The sequence below is a fragment of the Salvelinus fontinalis genome, unplaced genomic scaffold, assembly GCF_029448725.1.
Source record: "Salvelinus fontinalis isolate EN_2023a unplaced genomic scaffold, ASM2944872v1 scaffold_0023, whole genome shotgun sequence".
Taxonomy (NCBI): Eukaryota; Metazoa; Chordata; class Actinopteri; order Salmoniformes; family Salmonidae; genus Salvelinus; species Salvelinus fontinalis.
Window position 1 is genome coordinate 421,656 of NW_026600232.1, and position 19,933 is coordinate 441,588.

At 46.1% G+C, this 19,933-nt stretch overlaps 1 protein-coding gene across 2 annotated transcripts in view; it reads right to left on the reverse strand.

Moving 5' to 3' along the window:
- Nucleotides 1-16,216, reverse strand: part of LOC129842192 (glycerol-3-phosphate dehydrogenase, mitochondrial-like) — a gene marked incomplete at its 5' end in the record, with an annotated part of 22,176 nt that extends 5,960 nt beyond the window's left edge. For both annotated transcript variants that reach the window (XR_008757484.1, XM_055910627.1), the window contains 12 exon segments: nucleotides 2,014-2,126; nucleotides 3,757-3,915; nucleotides 4,072-4,203; nucleotides 5,282-5,457; nucleotides 5,870-6,004; nucleotides 7,039-7,232; nucleotides 8,259-8,403; nucleotides 8,487-8,651; nucleotides 11,273-11,436; nucleotides 15,148-15,245; nucleotides 15,532-15,656; nucleotides 16,045-16,216. Coding sequence is in view for 1 of the 2 variants with exons in the window: in XM_055910627.1 (XP_055766602.1) it covers nucleotides 2,014-2,126; nucleotides 3,757-3,915; nucleotides 4,072-4,203; nucleotides 5,282-5,457; nucleotides 5,870-6,004; nucleotides 7,039-7,232; nucleotides 8,259-8,403; nucleotides 8,487-8,651; nucleotides 11,273-11,436; nucleotides 15,148-15,245; nucleotides 15,532-15,656; nucleotides 16,045-16,216 (1,778 nt within the window).
- Between the last annotated feature and the right edge of the window lie 3,717 nt (nucleotides 16,217-19,933).

The window sequence follows — 19,933 nt, forward strand, 5'->3', positions numbered from 1 at the left end:
TACTAAAGGATTCAGAAGTGGGTATACTGCACGTGACTACTAAAGGATTCAGAAGTGGGTATACTGCACGTGACTACTAAAGGATTCAGAAGTGGGTATACTGAACGTTACTACTAAAGGATTTAGAAGTGGGTATACTGCACGTGACTACTAAAGGATTCAGAAGTGGGTATACTGCACGTGACTACTAAAGGATTCAGAAGTGGGTATACTGAACGTTACTACTAAAGGATTCAGAAGTGGGTATACTGCACGTGACTACTAAAGGATTCAGAAGTGGGTATACTGCACGTTACTACTAAAGGATTCAGAAGTGGGTATACTGAACGTTACTACTAAAGGATTCAGAAGTGGGTATACTGAACGTTACTACTAAAGGATTCAGAAGTGGGTATGCTGCACGTTACTACTAAAGGATTCAGAAGTGGGTATACTGAACGTTACTACTAAAGGATTCAGAAGTGGGTATACTGAACGTTACTACTAAAGGATTCAGAAGTGGGTATACTGAACGTTACTACTAAAGGATTCAGAAGTGGGTATACTGAACGTTACTACTAAAGGATTCAGAAGTGTGTATACTGAACGTTACTACTAAAGGATTCAGAAGTGGGTATACTGCACGTTACTACTAAAGGATTCAGAAGTGGGTATACTGAACGTTACTACTAAAGGGTTCAGAAGTGGGTATACTGAACGTTACTACTAAAGGATTCAGAAGTGGGTATACTGCACGTGACTACTAAAGGATTCAGAAGTGGGTATACTGCACGTGACTACTAAAGGATTCAGAAGTGGGTATACTGAACGTTACTACTAAAGGATTCAGAAGTGGGTATACTGCACGTTACTACTAAAGGATTCAGAAGTGGGTATACTGCACGTTACTACTAAAGGACAATAGGACACAGTTATCTACTTTATGAAATCACAGCCTGATGCGCTCACATCTGTAAATTCAACATCAATTGCATTGCTTTCGTGCCGTTTACAGCGCGCAGCAGAGGTGTAGACACATTACACAGTCCTAGCTAGGCTCCAAACATTTTGCAGTCTGGCTTCGTTTTTTTAAAGCTTGACAATGAATAACCAAAAAACTAAACCTGCGACAAAACTACATGCAAAGGAGGAACATGTAGACCTATTACAGCGTGGAGGCAGAATTTGGGGTGAGCTGTTGTAACTTCTCAATGGATATGTTCCCTGTTGGACTGTGATGTTATGCCTTTCATACAGTAGACTCCTGGTATGTCTGCACCCTAACACAAGGCCATTGTGTTCCAGAACTGTTGCTTGTATAAAGAACTGTTGTGTAAACAATATGATTGTATGATCACCTCCCATTGTATAAGAAACATCTAACCATTTACTCTTCAACCTCCTTCCCTGACTGCGATCAGAGACAGATCTACCTTGCAGCTGCTCGTATGCATTAAAGATTTGTATTTTATACAATGAAATAGTCTCAGTCTTAAGCTTTGGATTGAGCCTAGGCTGACTACTCATCTACAAGACATTCTGAGTGCACCATACAGCAATGCTGCATTCAACCGCACCAGTGATCCATGCCAGGCAAAAAAAGTAACACATTTATGTAATTGTTGTTATTAAAAATGTTTTGAATAGGGACGCAGCATATTATGCACATTTGCAAGCATAGCAGCAAAGGCTGGACAAATATTACTGAGCTCTTTTGTTTTAATATGTTAAAAATGCTATATACAGCATCCTATGTACATCAGTGGGCATTCTAAAGGGTCATATTTTTTCTAATAAAACAATGGCTAGTTTGGGTCAGTTGTATGCACACATTTTTTGTAAAAAAACAACACATAACTGGCTATATATGGCCTGCGAATTCATTGTGTTTTTTCAATATGGCCCTGTGCTGATTGAGTTTTACACCCCTGCCTTAGAGATTAAAGTAGATGGGAATTAGAGAGTAAAGTAGACAGGAAGTAGAGAGTAAAGTAGACAGGAAGTAGATAGTAAAGTAGACAAGAAGTAGAGTACTTTGCCACTTCCTGTGTGTCCAGGGTGATCTCTGTGGTCCCAGTCAGCTGCTCAGAGCGGGACCTGTAGCCCATCTCAAGGTACAGGAACTTCTTAGCAGCTTCCAGCTCCTCCTAAACAAACCATGGTAGTGAAGATAAGTTACACTACGTGACCAATAGTATGTGGACACCTGCTCATCGAACATCTCATTCCAAAATCATGGGCATTAATATGGAGTTGGTCCCCCCTTTGCTGCTACAACAGCCTCCACTCTTCTGGGAAGGTTTCCACTGTGTTAGAACATTGCTATGGGGACTTGCTTCCATTCACCCACAAGAGCATTAGTGAGGTCGGCACTGATGTTGGGCGATTAGGCCTGACTCGCAGTCGGCGTTCCAATTCATCCCTAAGGTGTTCGATGGAGTTGAGGTCAGGGCTCTGTGCAGGCCAGTCAAGTTTTTCCACACCGATCTCAACAAACCATTTCTGTATGGACCTTGCTTTGTGCACAGGGGCATTGTCATGCTGAAACAGGAAATGCCCTTCCCCAAACTGTTGCCACAAAGTTGGAAGCACAGAATCGTCTAGAATGTCATTGTCTGCTGTGGCGTTAAGATTTCCTGGCATCTGCCAAACTCAGATTGATCCATCAGACTGCCAGATGTGTGATTCATCACTCCAGAGAATGCGTTTCCACTGCTCCAGAGTCCAATGGCAGTGAGCTTTCCACCACTCCAGCCGACGCTTGGCATTGCGCAGGGTGTATTCGGCTGCTCGGCCATGGAAACCCATTTCATGAAGCTCCCGACAAACAGTTATTGTGCTGAGTTGCTTCCAGAGGCAGTTTGGAACTTGGTAGAGAGTGTTGCAACCGAGGACAGACGATTTTTACGCACCAGTCCCGTTCTGTGAGCTTGTGTGGTCTACCACTTCGCAGCTGACCCGTTGTTGCTCCTAGATGTTTCCACTTCACAATAACAGCACTTACAGTTGACCACAGCAGCTCTAGCAGGGTAGAAATTTGACGAACTGACTTGTTAAAAAGGTGGCATCCTATAATGATGCCACGTTGAAAGTCACTGAGCTCTTCAGTAAGGCCATTCAACTGCCAATGTGTGTCTATGGAGATAGCTTGGCTGTGTGCTAAATTTAATACACCTGTCAGCAACGGGTGTGGCTGTAATAGCCAAATCCACTAATTTGAAGGGGTGTCCACATACTTTTGTATATATATAGTGTACATTATTCAACAACTTAAGTAAAAGGAACTCATGCATCTTGTAATAAACCTGTAAAGAGCAGGACAACTGGAATAACAGAACTGGGGGAAGGTTCACACACACACACACACCCCTGGAGAGGGAAATCCAGGAAGGGCGTAGATCCTACTATTATACTCTGACCCAACAGTTCCAGCGCTCCTACAAACTGACTAGCAGCACATGAATTTAGGGTTGGTCCTATTCAATCAAAACATTATTATTAGTCCACTGAGTGAGAATGTATTGTAGTCACTGAATCATTAAAACAATGGTTGGATTAAAACAGGTCCTAAGTCTTTACTGGACAGGAAATACAGTGGCAATAATTAATCTTTGAGTTAAAAATGGATATTAAAGCAAGTTGTTATTTTTAAACTTGAAAAGTATTTCGTTGTTTGTATATGTTATTTTAAAGGTGTTCTAAAATAGTTTCTGTAACACTGCCAGACAGTCATTTGAACTACAGTCTAGTAGACAGGAACAACAGTTTGTGACGTACCGTCCTCTTTTTGTCGCTCCAGTCCAGCATCTTGCCCATGATGTCTACGATGCGTGGCAGAGCCTCATCAGCAGCCTGCACGTTGAGGAAACCCAGCCGTGTGCGCCTGGCGATCACATCGATGGCCGTACAGGCATATTCCTTAACAGCATACCTCACCTGGAAGGTGTGTGGGGGGGGTAGATAATCAATTGGATAGATAATAGTCTAGTCTATGGTCATGATGTGTGTGTGCATCAGGAGAACATTAACATGCGGTCTTTTACAGATCTGATGCAGCATCCTGTAGTAGTCTCAACAGAACACATATTGTACCTCACTCTCAATGTAAGGGAATTCAGAGACCAGTCTATTCCCTACGATGGGCCACCTCTTCCCAGTGACCCGCGCCATCTTGGCCACGTCGAATGCTTTCCCCCCGTACGTTGCCGCCAGGTGCTGGGCAACCTGTGGAATGATGGGAAACAGGCCACTATTCAATCAAAACAGCAATCCTTGTTTAAGGTTTTACCAAGACAAAATGACATTGCTCTTGTGTTGTGAGAGGGCATTGTGTGGGTGTCATATAATCAACGAAACAAGGTTTAGGGTGACACTATGATTAAAGCCCAGTTCATGGTTTTGTTTGAATATGCCCCATGAAGACCTAAGGGCAGAAACGTTGTCAGAAATAAATCACCTGGGGACATGAGCAGCAGTGTTAGGCGTTTCCCTTTCTGTTTCCCATGAGTTTGAATATGACTCACAGCGTTTTGCCAAAGACAGTATTGAGAAACGCAGCAGGCAGCTGTTCAAAGGCAACTCCTTATGGATCGATACGATCTTTCAGCAGACAGCTCAAATGTTTTGGATATGCTGAGGTGGGTGATGGGTAGATACAGTTATGTCTATGATTTATCTTGCGTTTGGACCAAACAAGGGGTTATTGCTATTCAGATGGTTGGCTTAGTTCTCACCAAAAGGTCAAATGCTGTCAAAATATGAGCACTGACCTTTTGGAATATTCTAGAAAACACCCTAATGGTGTGGAAGGCTTTCTCTAATGAGAAGTTAACATAGATAGGAAGCAGAGCGCTTTCCTACCTGGTACAAATGACTTCTAAAACCTTGAAAGGGAAGTACACTGGTCTGGACTAGAGCCCTCAAACTCAACTCTGGACCGCAAAGCCAGTTCCACTGCATTGTTCCCCTCTAATCAGGGACTGATTTAGACCTGGGACACCAGGTATGTGCAATTAATTATCAGGTAGAACAGAAAGGCAGCAGGCTCCGGACCTCGTAGGGTAAGAGTTGATTAGCCCTGGTCTAGAGCCTTGGATCAATCTCCCTGTGTACTGCTGTCTTGTAACGCGACATCATCTCAACATTTTCAACCCTCATCCAACCGTTAACCAATGTTAAATGTTCTGATATATGATATACAGTGCCTGTGTAACCATAGTGCAACTGACAATGCCTAAGGGTGAATTATAGATCCAAAATGGCGGCTAAAGACGGAATGTCTATGGGAAGGGTCTGTCCCCACCTCATTCTCCAGGCCGTAGTCCTGCACCAGTCGGATGTACAAGGTGGGGCTCCAGTCTTGGCCCCCCTCCAGCACCAGGCCCACTGTCTTACTGGGCCCGCCCCCCAGCCTGTGGGCTGCAACCGCGGCGTCCAGGGTCTCCTCTGCCATGGAGCGGTACGTTGTCCACTTCCCACCTGGGGTGATGGGATCATCCACATGTTACACACATAGATACGATAGGAGGGCAGCTAGCTTAGCGGTTAGTGCGTTGGGCCAGTAACCGAAAGGTCGCTAGTTCAAACCCCTGAGCCGACAAGGTGAAAACATCTGTCGATGTGCTTTTGAGCAGGGCACTTAACCCTATTTGCTGAGGGTCTCAGGAGGAGATGGGATATGCAAAAAACACATTTCCAATTCACACAAATCCAAACATCCACCAGATGATCATTATTATTAGATACAGGGCCAGACAGAATACAGGACATCCAATTTGAGCAGGAAAAGGTCTATAGGCTAAGAGCAATTGATGGCTACGAACGACCTAGAAACAACTACAGCTGTATAGCACTTCATCAGGATACCACTTGTTTTAGAGTAGGTACTGACCTGCAATGGTGACCAGGCCGCTGTCGCTGACGTTGACTATGTGGTTCCTGCAGATGGACTGGGTGTCTTTAGAGTTGGGGTCAGTGACCAGAGGACGGATCCCACTCCACGCTGCCAGGACGTCTCCTCTCCTCACTGAGGACCACAGGGCGAGGACAGAGTCAGTATTACACACAAGGTTCTATTAAACCAGATAGCCACATCATATCACAGGTCCTAGAACCAGTCAGAGAACACAGGGAATCTCATCTGCATGTGATGACAGAGATCATTACCTGAGGCACAGAGGCATCGGACAGGTGTTACATCTAATAGCAAAACCATATCAAGCTAAACAATCAGAAAATCAAGCCTGTAGTGTCTCCAGTACTTAAAACAATTACTAGCTACTGTGCTGTTCCAAAGTCAACGTTACGTACCCTCTACGGCAGAGGTAGTTTGGGGGTTACATACCCTCTACGGCAGAGGTAGTTTGGGGGTTACATACACTCTACGGCAGAGGTAGTTTGGGGGTTACGTACCCTCTACGGCAGAGGTAGTTTGGGAGTTACATACCCTCTACGGCAGAGGTAGTTTGGGGGTTACATACCCTCTACATCAGGGCTGAGGTTGTTTGGGGGTTACGTACCCTCTACATCAGGGCTGAGGTTGTTTGGGGGTTACGTACCCTCTACATCAGGGCTGAGGTAGTTTGGGGGTTACGTACCCTCTACATCAGGGCTGAGGTAGTTTGGGGGTTACATACCCTCTACGGCAGAGGTAGTTTGGGGGTTACATGCCCTCTACATCAGGGCTGAGGTAGTTTGGGGGTTACGTGCCCTCTACATCAGGGCTGAGGTAGTTTGGGGGTTACGTGCCCTCTACATCAGGGCTGAGGTAGTTTGGGGGTTACGTACCCTCTACATCAGGGCTGAGGTAGTTTGGGGGTTACGTACCCTCTACATCAGGGCTGAGGTAGTTTGGGGGTTACGTACCCTCTACATCAGGGCTGAGGTAGTTTGGGGGTTACGTACCCTCTACATCAGGGCTGAGGTAGTTTGGGGGTTACGTACCCTCTACATCAGGGCTGAGGTAGTTTGGGGGTTACGTACCCTCTACATCAGGGCTGAGGTAGTTTGGGGGTTACGTACCCTCTACATCAGGGCTGAGGTAGTTTGGGGGTTACGTACCCTCTACATCAGGGCTGAGGTAGTTGCGGACTTCGTTCAGGATGAAGTTGATGTCTTCCTCCCTGGGGATGGGGTGGGCGGTGATGTCAGTGGGCGTGTCCGTCGTCCCGGCTATGGTCATCTTCTCCCAGGGCAGGAAGAAGATGACACGGCCGTCGCTGGTTGCCGGGTCCAGGAGACCCATGTTGTCAGGACTACAAGAACAGGGCAGAGGGAGGAGGGGCTATGGAAATGACAACTACATTTAGGAAGACCTGGTTGGTCAGCGCTGCTGAATTGAAATTCCCTCATTAAAAATAAATTACAATTTTCAATTCATGAGTTGAATTTAAATTCATGACCTAAATGTACCTGGTGTGAAGGTGTGACAGTGTGGTGCTGTCCCTGGTGTGAAGGTGTGACAGTGTGGTGCTGTCCCTGGTGTGAAGGTGTGACAGTGTGGTGCTGTCCCTGGTGTGAAGGTGTGACAGTGTGGTGCTGTCCCTGGTGTGAAGGTGTGACAGTGTGGTGCTGTCCCTGGTGTGAAGGTGTGACAGTGTGGTGCTGTCCCTGATGTGAAGGTGTGACAGTGTGGTGCTGTCCCTGGTGTGAAGGTGTGACAGTGTGGTGCTGTCCCTGGTGTGAAGGTGTGACAGTGTGGTGCTGTCCCTGGTGTGAAGGTGTGACAGTGTGGTGCTGTCCCTGATGTGAAGGTGTGACAGTGTGGTGCTGTCCCTGGTGTGAAGGTGTGACAGTGTGGTGCTGTCCCTGGTGTGAAGGTGTGACAGTGTGGTGCTGTCCCTGGTGTGAAGGTGTGACAGTGTGGTGCTGTCCCTGGTGTGAAGGTGTGACAGTGTGGTGCTGTCCCTGGTGTGAAGGTGTGACAGTGTGGTGCTGTCCCTGGTGTGAAGGTGTGACAGTGTGGTGCTGTCCCTGGTATGAAGGTGTGACAGTGTGGTGCTGTCCCTGGTGTGAAGGTGTGACAGTGTGGTGCTGTCCCTGGTGTGAAGGTGTGACAGTGTGGTGATGTCCCTGGTGTGAAGGTGTGACAGTGTGGTGCTGTCCCTGGTGTGAAGGTGTGACAGTGTGGTGCTGTCCCTGGTGTGAAGGTGTGACAGTGTGGTGCTGTCCCTGGTATGAAGGTGTGACAGTGTGGGGCTGTCCCTGGTGTGAAGGTGTGACAGTGTGGGGCTGTCCCTGGTGTGAAGGTGTGACAGTGTGTGGCTGTCCCTGTACTGTACCTGTAATAACCAGGGATAACTATGTGAACCCCAGCACTGGGCTGGCAGATATTAGTGTTTTTCCCGTCGTCCATCTTCCTCAGAGAGTCAGTGAACGGTCCCGTGGCGTTAATGACACATTTGGCTTTGACGTCAAATTCATTTCCTGTGAGAGATCATTACAGTTTCAGTCAAAAACCACTGTCATACTGTGTCTTTGTGTGTGTGTGCGCATACAAGTGTGTGTACCTGTGATAACGTCCCTGCAACGCGCCCCACAGACCTTCTCCTTGCCCGTCCCTGCGTCTGCTTTCTTCAGCAGGTGGACCACCTCTGTGTAGTTAGCGATGGCAGCACCATGTCTGGCTGCTGTCAGGGCGATCGCCAGGTTCATACGAGCATCGTTATGCTGTCCTGTGGGGGGGGGTGAAGGGTGAGAGACGATAGGAGGGGGTCAAAGAGAAATAGAAACAAAGAAGGAAGATTTCTTTAAAGGTGCTCTATGCAGAATTGTTCCGCCATTTCCTGGTTGTGAAATTTTTTAAAGTTAGCCTAATTCCAGTTTGTGTGCCAAAATAAGCAATTATAGTGTAGAGAATCATTGTACCATCTAAACCGCTGTGAAATATATTTTCCATAAACAAAAATATTGTATTTTCAGCTGCTTGAAGCTGGTGTACAAAACCGAAAGTAGAAAGACGCAAAAACTAAACTCAAGAATAGAAGCATAGTAATAGCACACACTGTAACGTTCAAAGAGTGAATGGGTGTGGAGTCAGGCGCAGAGAGCAGAGGTCACGGGGAAAACACGCTTTAATGTCCAACCAAAAAATGTACAATAGGTAACGCCGAACATAGGCGTAAACCACTCCACCTAAGTACACACTGGTATCTAACCGGACAGCGGAAAACCCATATAAATAAAGAACACCTCTCACATAACAGAAACAGGCCCACACAAACACAAGCGGGCTAATCGAACTTAAATAACACCAACCCAAAAACCCCAACAAGGAACAGGTGAAAACAATTAGACAAAACCAAACGAAAAGGGAAAAAGGGATCGGTGGCAGCTAGTAGACCGGTGACGACGACCGCCGAGCGCCACCCGAACAGGAAGGGGAGCCACCTTCGGTGATATTCGTGACACACACAGAACAGATCTACCGCTTCTTAGACTTTATTTCAATGAGAATGACAGATCTATAACTCACATTTCTAAGTGCATTTGGTCAGGTTGCCCAAAAAGTTAAATATTGCATCTTTAAGAACTTGGAACGGAGCCTTGAAGTGCAGTGTGGCTATGGTGTATCTAATGTGTGGGAATCCCTTGCAGGGGCATTTGGTTCATTGTTGCCCTCAAGGCCCGGTCCTAAGCCATGCCTGCTGGTGCTACTCAAATCACTAGTCTGAGTTAGCTTGTGGGATGGGACAGACAGCCAGGGCTGGGCTGGGGTGGGCGGTGCTAGCCTGGGGTGGGCTGACGTGGGCTGGGGTGTGCTTGGCTGGGCTGTGCTTGGCTGGGCTGTGCTTGGCTGGGCTGTGCTTGGCTGGGCTGATGCCTCACATTAGGCAGCAGAAGGTATGACTGAAGACCCTGTCGTTATCTCAAAATATGATACGTCTAACAAACCAGTTCATGGTTGCTTGCTGAAAAAATACAATTACACACTTGTGCAGAATGAATTAGTAAGAATGAGGACTCCTGTCTGTGTGTGTGTGTGTGTGTGCGTGTGTGTGCGTGTGTGTGTTCGACCACACTGGTCTCCTGGGAAATGAGTAACGCTGGTGATGTCCAAGATCCCACCCGGCAGGGTGAAGAACAGGAGGAGACAGAGCAGTCTGGCAGTCAGACCACGGTATTGCTCTCCTCTTCTCTGAGCCGCGGTAGCAGAGAAGGTCAGCTTTTGAAATGTCACGGCCGTGATTGTTTCAGACGGAATAATTGGAGAGAAAAGACCCCCTCAGCCTCCTGGGGGGAGGGGTACAAACCAACCCAACAATGCTGCTTCAACCCAACACAAAACCCCTCCGAATATTCTCTCTGTAGGACAGTCAGCACTCCCAGAGACAATACATACACAAACATTCTGCCTGGAAGAAACGTTAAGCTACAAGTATGTTATGCACATTTCAAATGAGCAACAAACAAAACGCATTAAAATAAACAAAACGCATTAAAATAAACAAAATGCGAGAAAAAAAATATCAACATGCCTCACTCTTCCTTAGAAAGTCAAGTGAGTAAATGTGATGAACTGTTGCTCAGGTATCTGGCCTGGTATATTATCCCCCTCAGAGAAGAGGTTGTCTTTCCACTCTTGGAGAGACCTAGTAGAATCTAAATGGAGACTGATTCAGAAAGCCTTCAGACACAGAGTTGGCTGTTGTTGGTTTGAAAAAGAGAGGCCTGCAGTCAACTAATGGGACATTCTCTGCACAGAGTACACCCAGATAGAGCCGGAACATCTGATTGGTCGTCTCTGTGCCAATCCAGGCCACCCACACACACTACACAGCCTTGGCCCAAGGCACAGAGAGAGCACAAGCTGCTCGCAGACGCATTGGTTCAGGCATCAATGGACATGTGAGATCTGATGGCCACCGGCTGCCTTGTGTCTTGTCTTGTTGTTGACTTGGGTCACATTCAATCACACCCACACTAAGGAACAATTATTTTGTTACTGTTGGGAGAAAGGCAGTATTTTTATGAACATGAGTTTTGTTTAATAACAGTGTTGGCTAATATGAATTCTTAATGTGTGGCAAACCGGCCCTAGACATAGCCCACTTAGCAAACAGAAGAGAAGCATCTTGATAAATGAGAAGGTTATTACCATCCTATCGGAGCATTACTGACTGAAGTGTTGGTATGTCCAGCTACACCTATACATCTCAGTCATTTAGCAGACGCTGTTATCCAGAGAGACTTCCAGTGAGTCTAACACACTTTGGACCAGTTCCCCGGATCCAGACTAAACCTACTCCTGGACTAAAAAGCCCTTTCAATGAAGATAATAATGAGAAATACTCACCATCATAGTAGACGATGGCTCCCACCAGCTTGTCTTTCTTCAGCATGGGGAAGAGTTCCAGAGCCTTGTTCTTACTGAGGACATAACTGCTCTTCAGACACTGGCCTCCAGCTACCAGGTCGTACATCTTTATACCAGCCCAGTAGTATGGCAGCTGCCACCATCTATAAACAGATAGTACAGTACAACATCTTTCCACCAGTCCAGTAGTTCATCTAAGATGGCGCCGAAGAGGATGGCTGACGTTTTACATGCCCGTAACCAATTGTGCTATTTTGTTCGTTTTTTTGCGTTGTTTCTACCTTATTATTTAACTTATTTTGTACATAATGTTGCTGCTACCGTCTCTTATGACCGAAAATATCTTCTGGACATCAGAACTGGGATTACTCACCATGAACTGGAAGAAGCCTTTTCCTTTAACGAGTCTGACGAGAAAGATTTACTGCTCTCCTCGGAACAGGCCCAGATCCTCGTCATTTGCATGAACAAAAGACGGAGGAAAAGATGACGCAGATCGGGCTGCCTTTTGAGAATCCGTAGGTGAGCGAGTAAACTCCCACTGCCATCAATTCTACTTGCTAATATGCAATAATTGGAAAATAAAATTGATGACCTACGATTACGATTATCCTACCAACGGGACATTAAGAACTGTATTATCTTATGTTTCACAGAGTCGTAGCTGAACGACGACACGGATAATATAGAGCTGGAGGGATTTTCAATGCACTGGCAGAACAGAGAAGCTAGGTCTGGTAAGACGAGGGGTGGGGTGTGTGTCTTTTTGTCAATAACAGCTGGTGCGCAATGTCTAATATTAAAGAAGTCTCGAGGTATTGCTCGCCTGAGGTAGAGTACCTTATGATAAGCTGTAGACAACACTATCTATCAAGAGAGTTCTCATCTATATTATTCGTAGCCGTCTATTTACCACCACAGATCGATGCTGGCACTAAGACCGCACTCAACCAACTCTATAAGGCCATAAGCAAACAAGAAAATGCTCACCCAGAAGCGGCGCTCCTAGTGGACGGGGACTTTAATGCAGGCAAACTTAAATCAGTTTTACCAAATTTTTACCAGCATGTCACATGTGCAACCAGAGGGGGAAAAAACAAACTCTAGACCACCTTTACTCCACACACAGAGATACATACAAAGCTCTCTCACCCTCCATTTGGCAAATCTGACCATAATTCTATCCTCCTGATTCCTGCTTACAAGCAAAAACTAAAGAAGGAAGTACCAGTGACTCGCTCAATACGGAAGTGGTCAGATGATGCGGATGCTACGCTACAGGACTGTTTTGCTAGCAGAGACTGGAATATGTTCCAGGATTCATCCAATGGCAATGAGGAGTGCACCACCTCAGTCATCAGCTTCATCAATAAGTGCATCGACGACGACGTCCCCACAGTGACCGTACGTACATATCCCAACCAGAAGCCATGGATTACAGGCAACATCCGCATCGAGCTAAAGGCTAGAGCCTCCACTTTCAAGGAGCGGCACACTAATCCGGATGCCTATAAGAAATCCCGCTATGCCCTCAGACGAACCATCAAACAAGCAAAGCGTCAATACCGGATTAAGATTGAATCCTATTATACCGGCTCTGACGCTTGCCGAATGTAGCAAGGCTTGAAAACTATTACTGACTACAAAGGGAAACCCAGACACAAGCTGCCCAGTGATGCAAGCCTACCAGATGAGCTAAATGCCTTTTATGCTCGCTTCGAGGCAAGCAACACTGAAGCATGCAAGAGAGCACCAGCTGATCTGGATGACTGTGTGATAACGCTCTCGGTAGCCAATGTGAGGAAGAACTTTAAACAGGTCAACATTCACAAAGACGCGGGGACAGATGGATTACCCGGACTTGTACTCAAAGCATGCGTGGACCAACTGGCATGTGTCTTCACTGACATTTTCAACATCTCCCTGACTGAGTCTGTAATACCTACATGTTTCAAGCAGACCACCATAGTCCCTGTGCCAAAGGAAGTGAAGGTAACCTGCCTAAATAATTACCGTCCCGTAGCACCCACGTTGGAAGCCATGAAGTGCTTTGAAAGGTTGGTCATGGCTCACATCAACAGCATCCTCCCGGATACCCTAGACCCACTCCAATTTGCATACCACCCCAACAGATGACGCAATCTCAATCGCACTCCACACTGCCCTTTCCCACCTGGACAAAAGGAACACATATGTGAGAATGCTGTTCATTGACTACAGCTCAGCGTTCAACACCATAGTGCCCACGGAGCTCACCACTAAGTTAAGGACCCTGGGACTAAACACCTCCCTCTGCAACTGGATCCTGGACTTCCTGACTACAGGAAAAGGCGGGCCGAACAGGCCCCCATTAACATCAACGGGGCTGTAGTGGAGCGGGTCGAAAGTTTCAAGTTCCTTGGTGTCCACATCACCAACGATTTATCATGGTCCATGAGGGCACGGCAAAACCTTTTCCCCCTCAGGAGACTGAAAAGATTTGGCATGGGTCACCAGATCCTCAAAACGTTCTACAGCTGCACCATCGAGAGCATCCTGACTGGTTGCATCACCGCCTGGTGTGGCAGCTGCTCCACATCTGACCGTAAGTCGCTGCAGAGGGTGGTGCGTTCGCCCCGGTACATCACTGTGGCCAAACTTCCTGCAATCCAGGAACTCTATAATAGGCGGTGTCAGAGGAAAGCCCATAAAACAGTCAGAGACTCCAGTCACCCAAGTCGAAGACTGTTTTCTCTGCTACCGCACGGCAAGCGGTACCAGAGCGCCAAGTCTAGGATCAAAAGGCTCCTTAACAGCTTCTACCCCCAAGCCGTAAGACTGCTGAACAATTAATCAAATGGCCACCGGACTATTTACATTGACCCCCCCCCCCCTCCATTTGTTTTGCACACTGCTGCTACTCGCTGTTTATTATCTATGCATAGTCACTTCACCCCTACCTACATGTACAAATTACTTCTGTACCCGCGCACACTGACTCGGTATCGGTACCCCCAGTATATAGCCTCGTTATTGTTAATTTATTGTGTTACTTTTTATTATTTTTTACTCTTGTTTATTTTTTTTAATTTTTTTTAACTCTTCTTGAACTGCACTGTTGGTTTGTAAGTAAGCTTGTAAGTAAGCATTACACAGTAAGGTCTACACTTGTTGTATTCAGGGCATGTGACAAATAAAGTTTGATTTGATTTAGGACGGCAGCTGCCACCATCTATAAACAGACAGTACAGTACAACATCTTTATACCAGCCCAGTAGACAGAGTACATTCAGCCATTACATTTATATGTTGGTCATTTAGCAGATGCTCTTATCCAGAGTGACTTACAGTCAGTGACCATTCGAGGTGACCATTCGAGGGTAACCATTCGAGGGTAACCATTCGAGGGTAACCATTCGAGGGTAACCATTCGAGGGTAACCATTCGAGGGTAACCATTCGAGGGTAACCATTCGAGGTGACCATTCGAGGTGACCATTCGAGGTGACCATCCGAGGGTAACCATTCGAGGGTAACCATTCGAGGTGACCATTCGAGGTGACCATTCGAGGGTAACCATTCGAGGTAACCATTCGAGGTGACCATTCGAGGTGACCATCCGAGGGTAACCATTCGAGGGTAACCATTCGAGGGTAACCATTCGAGGGTAACCATTCGAGGGTAACCACTAGAGGTAACATGTAAATACACCTGGTATAACTAGCTGTCTGTTATACAGAATGGCCATCTGGCTTGTATACGATTGAAAATTTTAAAATGTGTATACATGTTTTAAACAACCACCACACACTCAGAACATTTTCAGTTGACAGGGTATAACGCTCATTCTACTAACTGTGTGGACTCGTGTCTTACTTGTAAACAGGGAGCATGATGGGTAGTGGGGCAGACAGATGAGGGGCGATGTTTAGCAGGTTGGAGCGCTCGTGGAGAGCCTCTTTCACCATCATGTACTGAGAACAGGGGAAAGAGGGGTTCAGAGGTCAGTAAAATGGGTGGATAACATCTAACACATAACACAGTACTTGTTGGTAGAAGAGTAGGAGTATGCCCGTAGCATTCACACAATAGCAGACCAAGGAAGGATTATGGGAAACACCTAGTGCCCTACAACCCTCTGAATCTTCCAACCTCTCAAACTCTTTTCAATGATAAAATGTCCACAACGGGGGAAAACAAAGCAATGTGATCACACAGGGAACCAACTGTCAGGCAGCATCGGAAAAACGAGCCGTTTACCTGTTCGTAATCTAACTTCATGATGGCCTTTTGGAGGTATCGTACTCCCCCGTGGATGAGCTTGGTGCTCCGGCTGCTGGTCCCCGATGAGAAATCATTCCTCTCCACCAGGGCAGTCTTGAGGTCTAGGAGAGCAGAGACAAATCAAGACAAGACCAGGATTTAGACAGTCTGAAATATCACCCTATTCCCTATGTGGCGCACTACTTTAAACCAGGGCTCATAGGGTTCTGGTCAAAAGTAGTGCACTATATAGGGAATAGGGTTGCCATTTCGGATGCACCCTCAGAGTCAGAGTTATTCAGGAGGCATTTGGTAGGTTAGGACTTCCATGTGCTTCTCCTGTCGTGTAATATGCATGAAGGGAAAATGGCAAGGCATGCATATTGCATTGAGGGCCTCATAATATTGAGAGAAGAATAGCCTCGACTCTCCTGCACATTGACTGAACTGAAATGTAATTGACCCCAAACAAAAAGGTTTTCCAAAATGGTGCAGTTCATGGGGACTCACTGCGTGTGACAGCGTCTAAGGCACATCCGGAGCCCGTGGCCCCTCCCCCTACGACAAGGACGTCAAACTCCTCAGTGTCTTGCAGGGTGGAGAGCTGAGCCTGTCTGGTTGGGAGCTCATCTTTAAAGGGCTGCTTTAACTCCCCCTCCGCCGCTACGTACGCCAGCCGTGCCTGGACAACATGCAGTACAGGCAGGGTTACATCTGGTTTTGTGAAAGCATAGTCTTTTGTGACAGACTGTGAAAATAATCAAGATTTGTCTCTGGGTTCAGAGATTAGTGAAAGCATAAAGCAATGTCTTAAAGCCTGGATAATCTCCTCTGGGATAGATGTGTCTACATTGTCACAGCAACATTGTCACGACCATAGATATCGATGGTCACAACAACATCAGGTACCCATATCGGTAAGGGTTGTACCCACAATCATATTCATACAGAACGACCCCTGCTTGCAGTACTTCGATAATAACAAAGATTCCTGGTGTCTGATTTGCAAAAGCACAAAAGAACTCAGGGAAAAAAAGAACAAAGTCAAATCAAGTCTGTTCTGAACTCAAGGATCATGGGGACAAGCAAGTCAAGGATGGCTGTCGTAATGAAACATTTTATTCATTTTTCTATTTAGCATTTTATTCTCTAAATGATTACATCGAGCTGCTGCGATGCCACTTGGTCCATTTGACTTGCAAATCTGTGAATGAAACCCGGGCATTTGTAATTTAGGGCCGTAACAGCAAACAAGATCAAATAATTAGTGTCTATTTCCATGGACGTGCATATTTAAAACACCCACAGACAATTAAGTGGCAGTCTGCCCTGCAATCACGTTGAGTACATGGAGTCAGTGAGACAGTGGATGTCATGCAAATGTCCAATCGCCCACCGACAGAAAACAGAAAAACGTTCAAGCTGAAAGAGAGAAAGAGATTGTGCCCTTGTCACAGAGGAGACCAAACAGACATATTTATCCAATTAGCAGTAGATTCTCCAGGGTTAGTTAGTGTTGGCCTCTGTCGTCCGCATGCCTGATTGCAGATTATTATAATTTTTTCGGAGGTGTTTCACTTTTGCTTACCCATTTATTCTTGTTTGGGAGGAAGGTGAGGGGGACAAGATATTATACCAGGATACAGAAATAAAAGTTCACATTAGGACAAAGGGTCACACAAAGGGTCAGATGCTTTAGACAAGTGACCTGGTATGTCACTAGTAATAACAGACCATTGAAATAGAAGATATACTGTAAGACGTATTTATATCTGTGGCGCTGACTAGGTTCAAAGGTCAAGAGATGCACCTGTTTCTCTCTTTCTAACGTTACCCACGCGACTCCTTGGCTATTTCAATCCCTGGTCTACAGTGATGCAGTGGTCACCTGGTCTCAGCTCAGTTTGTGCTGTCAATATAGTCATTATCATGTCAAACATGTTCGGCACAAACAGATCTGGGACCAGTCTAATGCTTTTTCACACAGCATATTAATAATATCAAGTGATGCATCGCCATGGAAACATCATGGAGGTGTATTTTTTCCAGTTCCCTGGAGTTTCAGACGCTATGTTATATGATCCACATAAGCTTCATCAGATTTGAATAAATGAAAAATAATGAGATAAAAATCAGGACTCCCAATACTCCTCAGCGTTCTTTAGTTTGTTTGTCACCAAAATAGTGTTGATTATTGCACTGTACTAAACAAACATCATAAGTCATGTTCCCTTCTTTTATTAACGCAAATGAAACAAGGCATAAGAACTACTCACGTCACATAGCTAAAGTCCATCTTAACACTTCATAAGGCAGTTTATGGCAAGTTGCGACAGAAAGTAAGCTATTTTATGATCAGGGTTTGTCCCATTGACTGTCTTCATATTCAGGTCAACTTCACTCTACACAGCAGTCCCATTGACTGTCTTTCTATTCAGGTCAACTTCACTCTACACGGCAGTCCCATTGACTGTCTTCATATTCAGGTCAACTTCACTCTACACAGCAGTCCCATTGACTGTCTTTCTATTCAGGTCAACTTCACTCTACACAGCAGTCCCATTGACTGTCTTTCTATTCAGGTCAACTTCACTCTACACGGCAGTCCCATTGACTGTCTTTCTATTCAGGTCAACTTCACTCTACACGGCAGTCCCATTGACTGTCTTTCTATTCAGGTCAACTTCACTCTACACGGCAGTCCCATTGACTGTCTTTCTATTCAGGTCAACTTCACTCTACACAGCAGTCCCATTGACTGTCTTCACATTCAGGTCAACTTCACCCTACACAGCAGTCCCATTGGCTGTCTTTCTATTCAGGTCAACTTCACTCTACACGGCAGTCCCATTGACTGTCTTTCTATTCAGGTCAACTTCACTCTACACAGCAGTCCCATTGACTGTCTTTCTATTCAGGTCAACTTCACTCTACACGGCAGTCCCATTGACTGTCTTTCTATTCAGGTCAACTTCACTCTACAAGGCAGTCCCATTGACTGTCTTCATATTCAGGTCAACTTCACTCTACACAGCAGTCCCATTGACTGTCTTTCTATTCAGGTCAATTTCACTCTACACAGCAGTCCCATTGACTGTCTTCACATTCAGGTCAACTTCACTCTACACAGCAGTCCCATTGACTGTCTTTCTATTCAGGTCAACTTCACTCTACACAGCAGTCCCATTGACTTTCTTCATATTCAGGTCAACTTCACTCTACACAGCAGTCCCATTGACTGTCTTCACATTCAGGTCAACTTCACTCTACACAGCAGTCCCATTGACTGTCTTTCTATTCAGGTCAACTTCACTCTACACAGCAGTCCCATTGACTTTCTTCATATTCAGGTCAACTTCACTCTACACAGCAGTCCCATTGACTGTCTTTCTATTCAGGTCAACTTCACTCTACACAGCAGTCCCATTGACTGTCTTTCTATTCAGGTCAACTTCACTCTACACAGCAGTCCCATTGACTTTCTTCATATTCAGGTCAACTTCACTCTACATAGCAGTCCCATTGACTGTCTTCGTATTCAGGTCAACTTCACTCTACACAGCAGTCCCACCTGAGCAGCATAGTGTTGAATAAAAGTGGAACACATTCCTCAGTCTAGATAAGACATGCCCAGATGCAGGTTGACGTTTATTGTCATGAATCTTGTCCTGGAGGCAGAACTGAGCCATTTCCACTAGATAGGCCAGCTGGAAAGTCAAAATTGGATATATCGTAAAAATGCATGAAAATAAAAATGTGCTTTTTGGTCTTAATTTAAGGTTAGGGTTAGGCATTAGCAGTGTGGTTAAGGCTATGGTTAAGGTGTGTGCCAGCTAGTGACCACTCTGCAGAGCTGCCTCCAGTACATTAGTCATCCCAATAAATGCCAACCCGCTGCCCAGGTGGGCGTTCCCTATAGACTCCCAGGAGCCTGCCCTGCCATTGTCAGATGCTGTCCCAGCATTCCCAGGTAAACTCCCAGGAGCCTGCCCTGCCATTGGCAGATACTCTCTCAGCATTCCCTAGTAGACTCCCAGGAGCCTGCCCTGCCATTGGCAGATACTCTCCCAGCATTCCCTAGTAGACTCCCAGGAGCCTGCCCTGCCATTGGCAGATGCTCTCCCAGCATTCCCTAGTAGACTCCCAGGAGCCTGCCCTGCCATTGTCAGATGCTGTCCCAGCATTCCCAGGTAAACTCCCAGGAGCCTGCCCTGCCATTGGCAGATACTCTCTCAGCATTCCCTAGTAGACTCCCAGGAGCCTGCCCTGCCATTGGCAGATACTCTCCCAGCATTCCCTAGTAGACTCCCAGGAGCCTGCCCTGCCATTGGCAGATGCTCTCCCAGCATTCCCTAGTAGACTCCCAGGAGCCTGCCCTGCCATTGGCAGATGCTCTCAC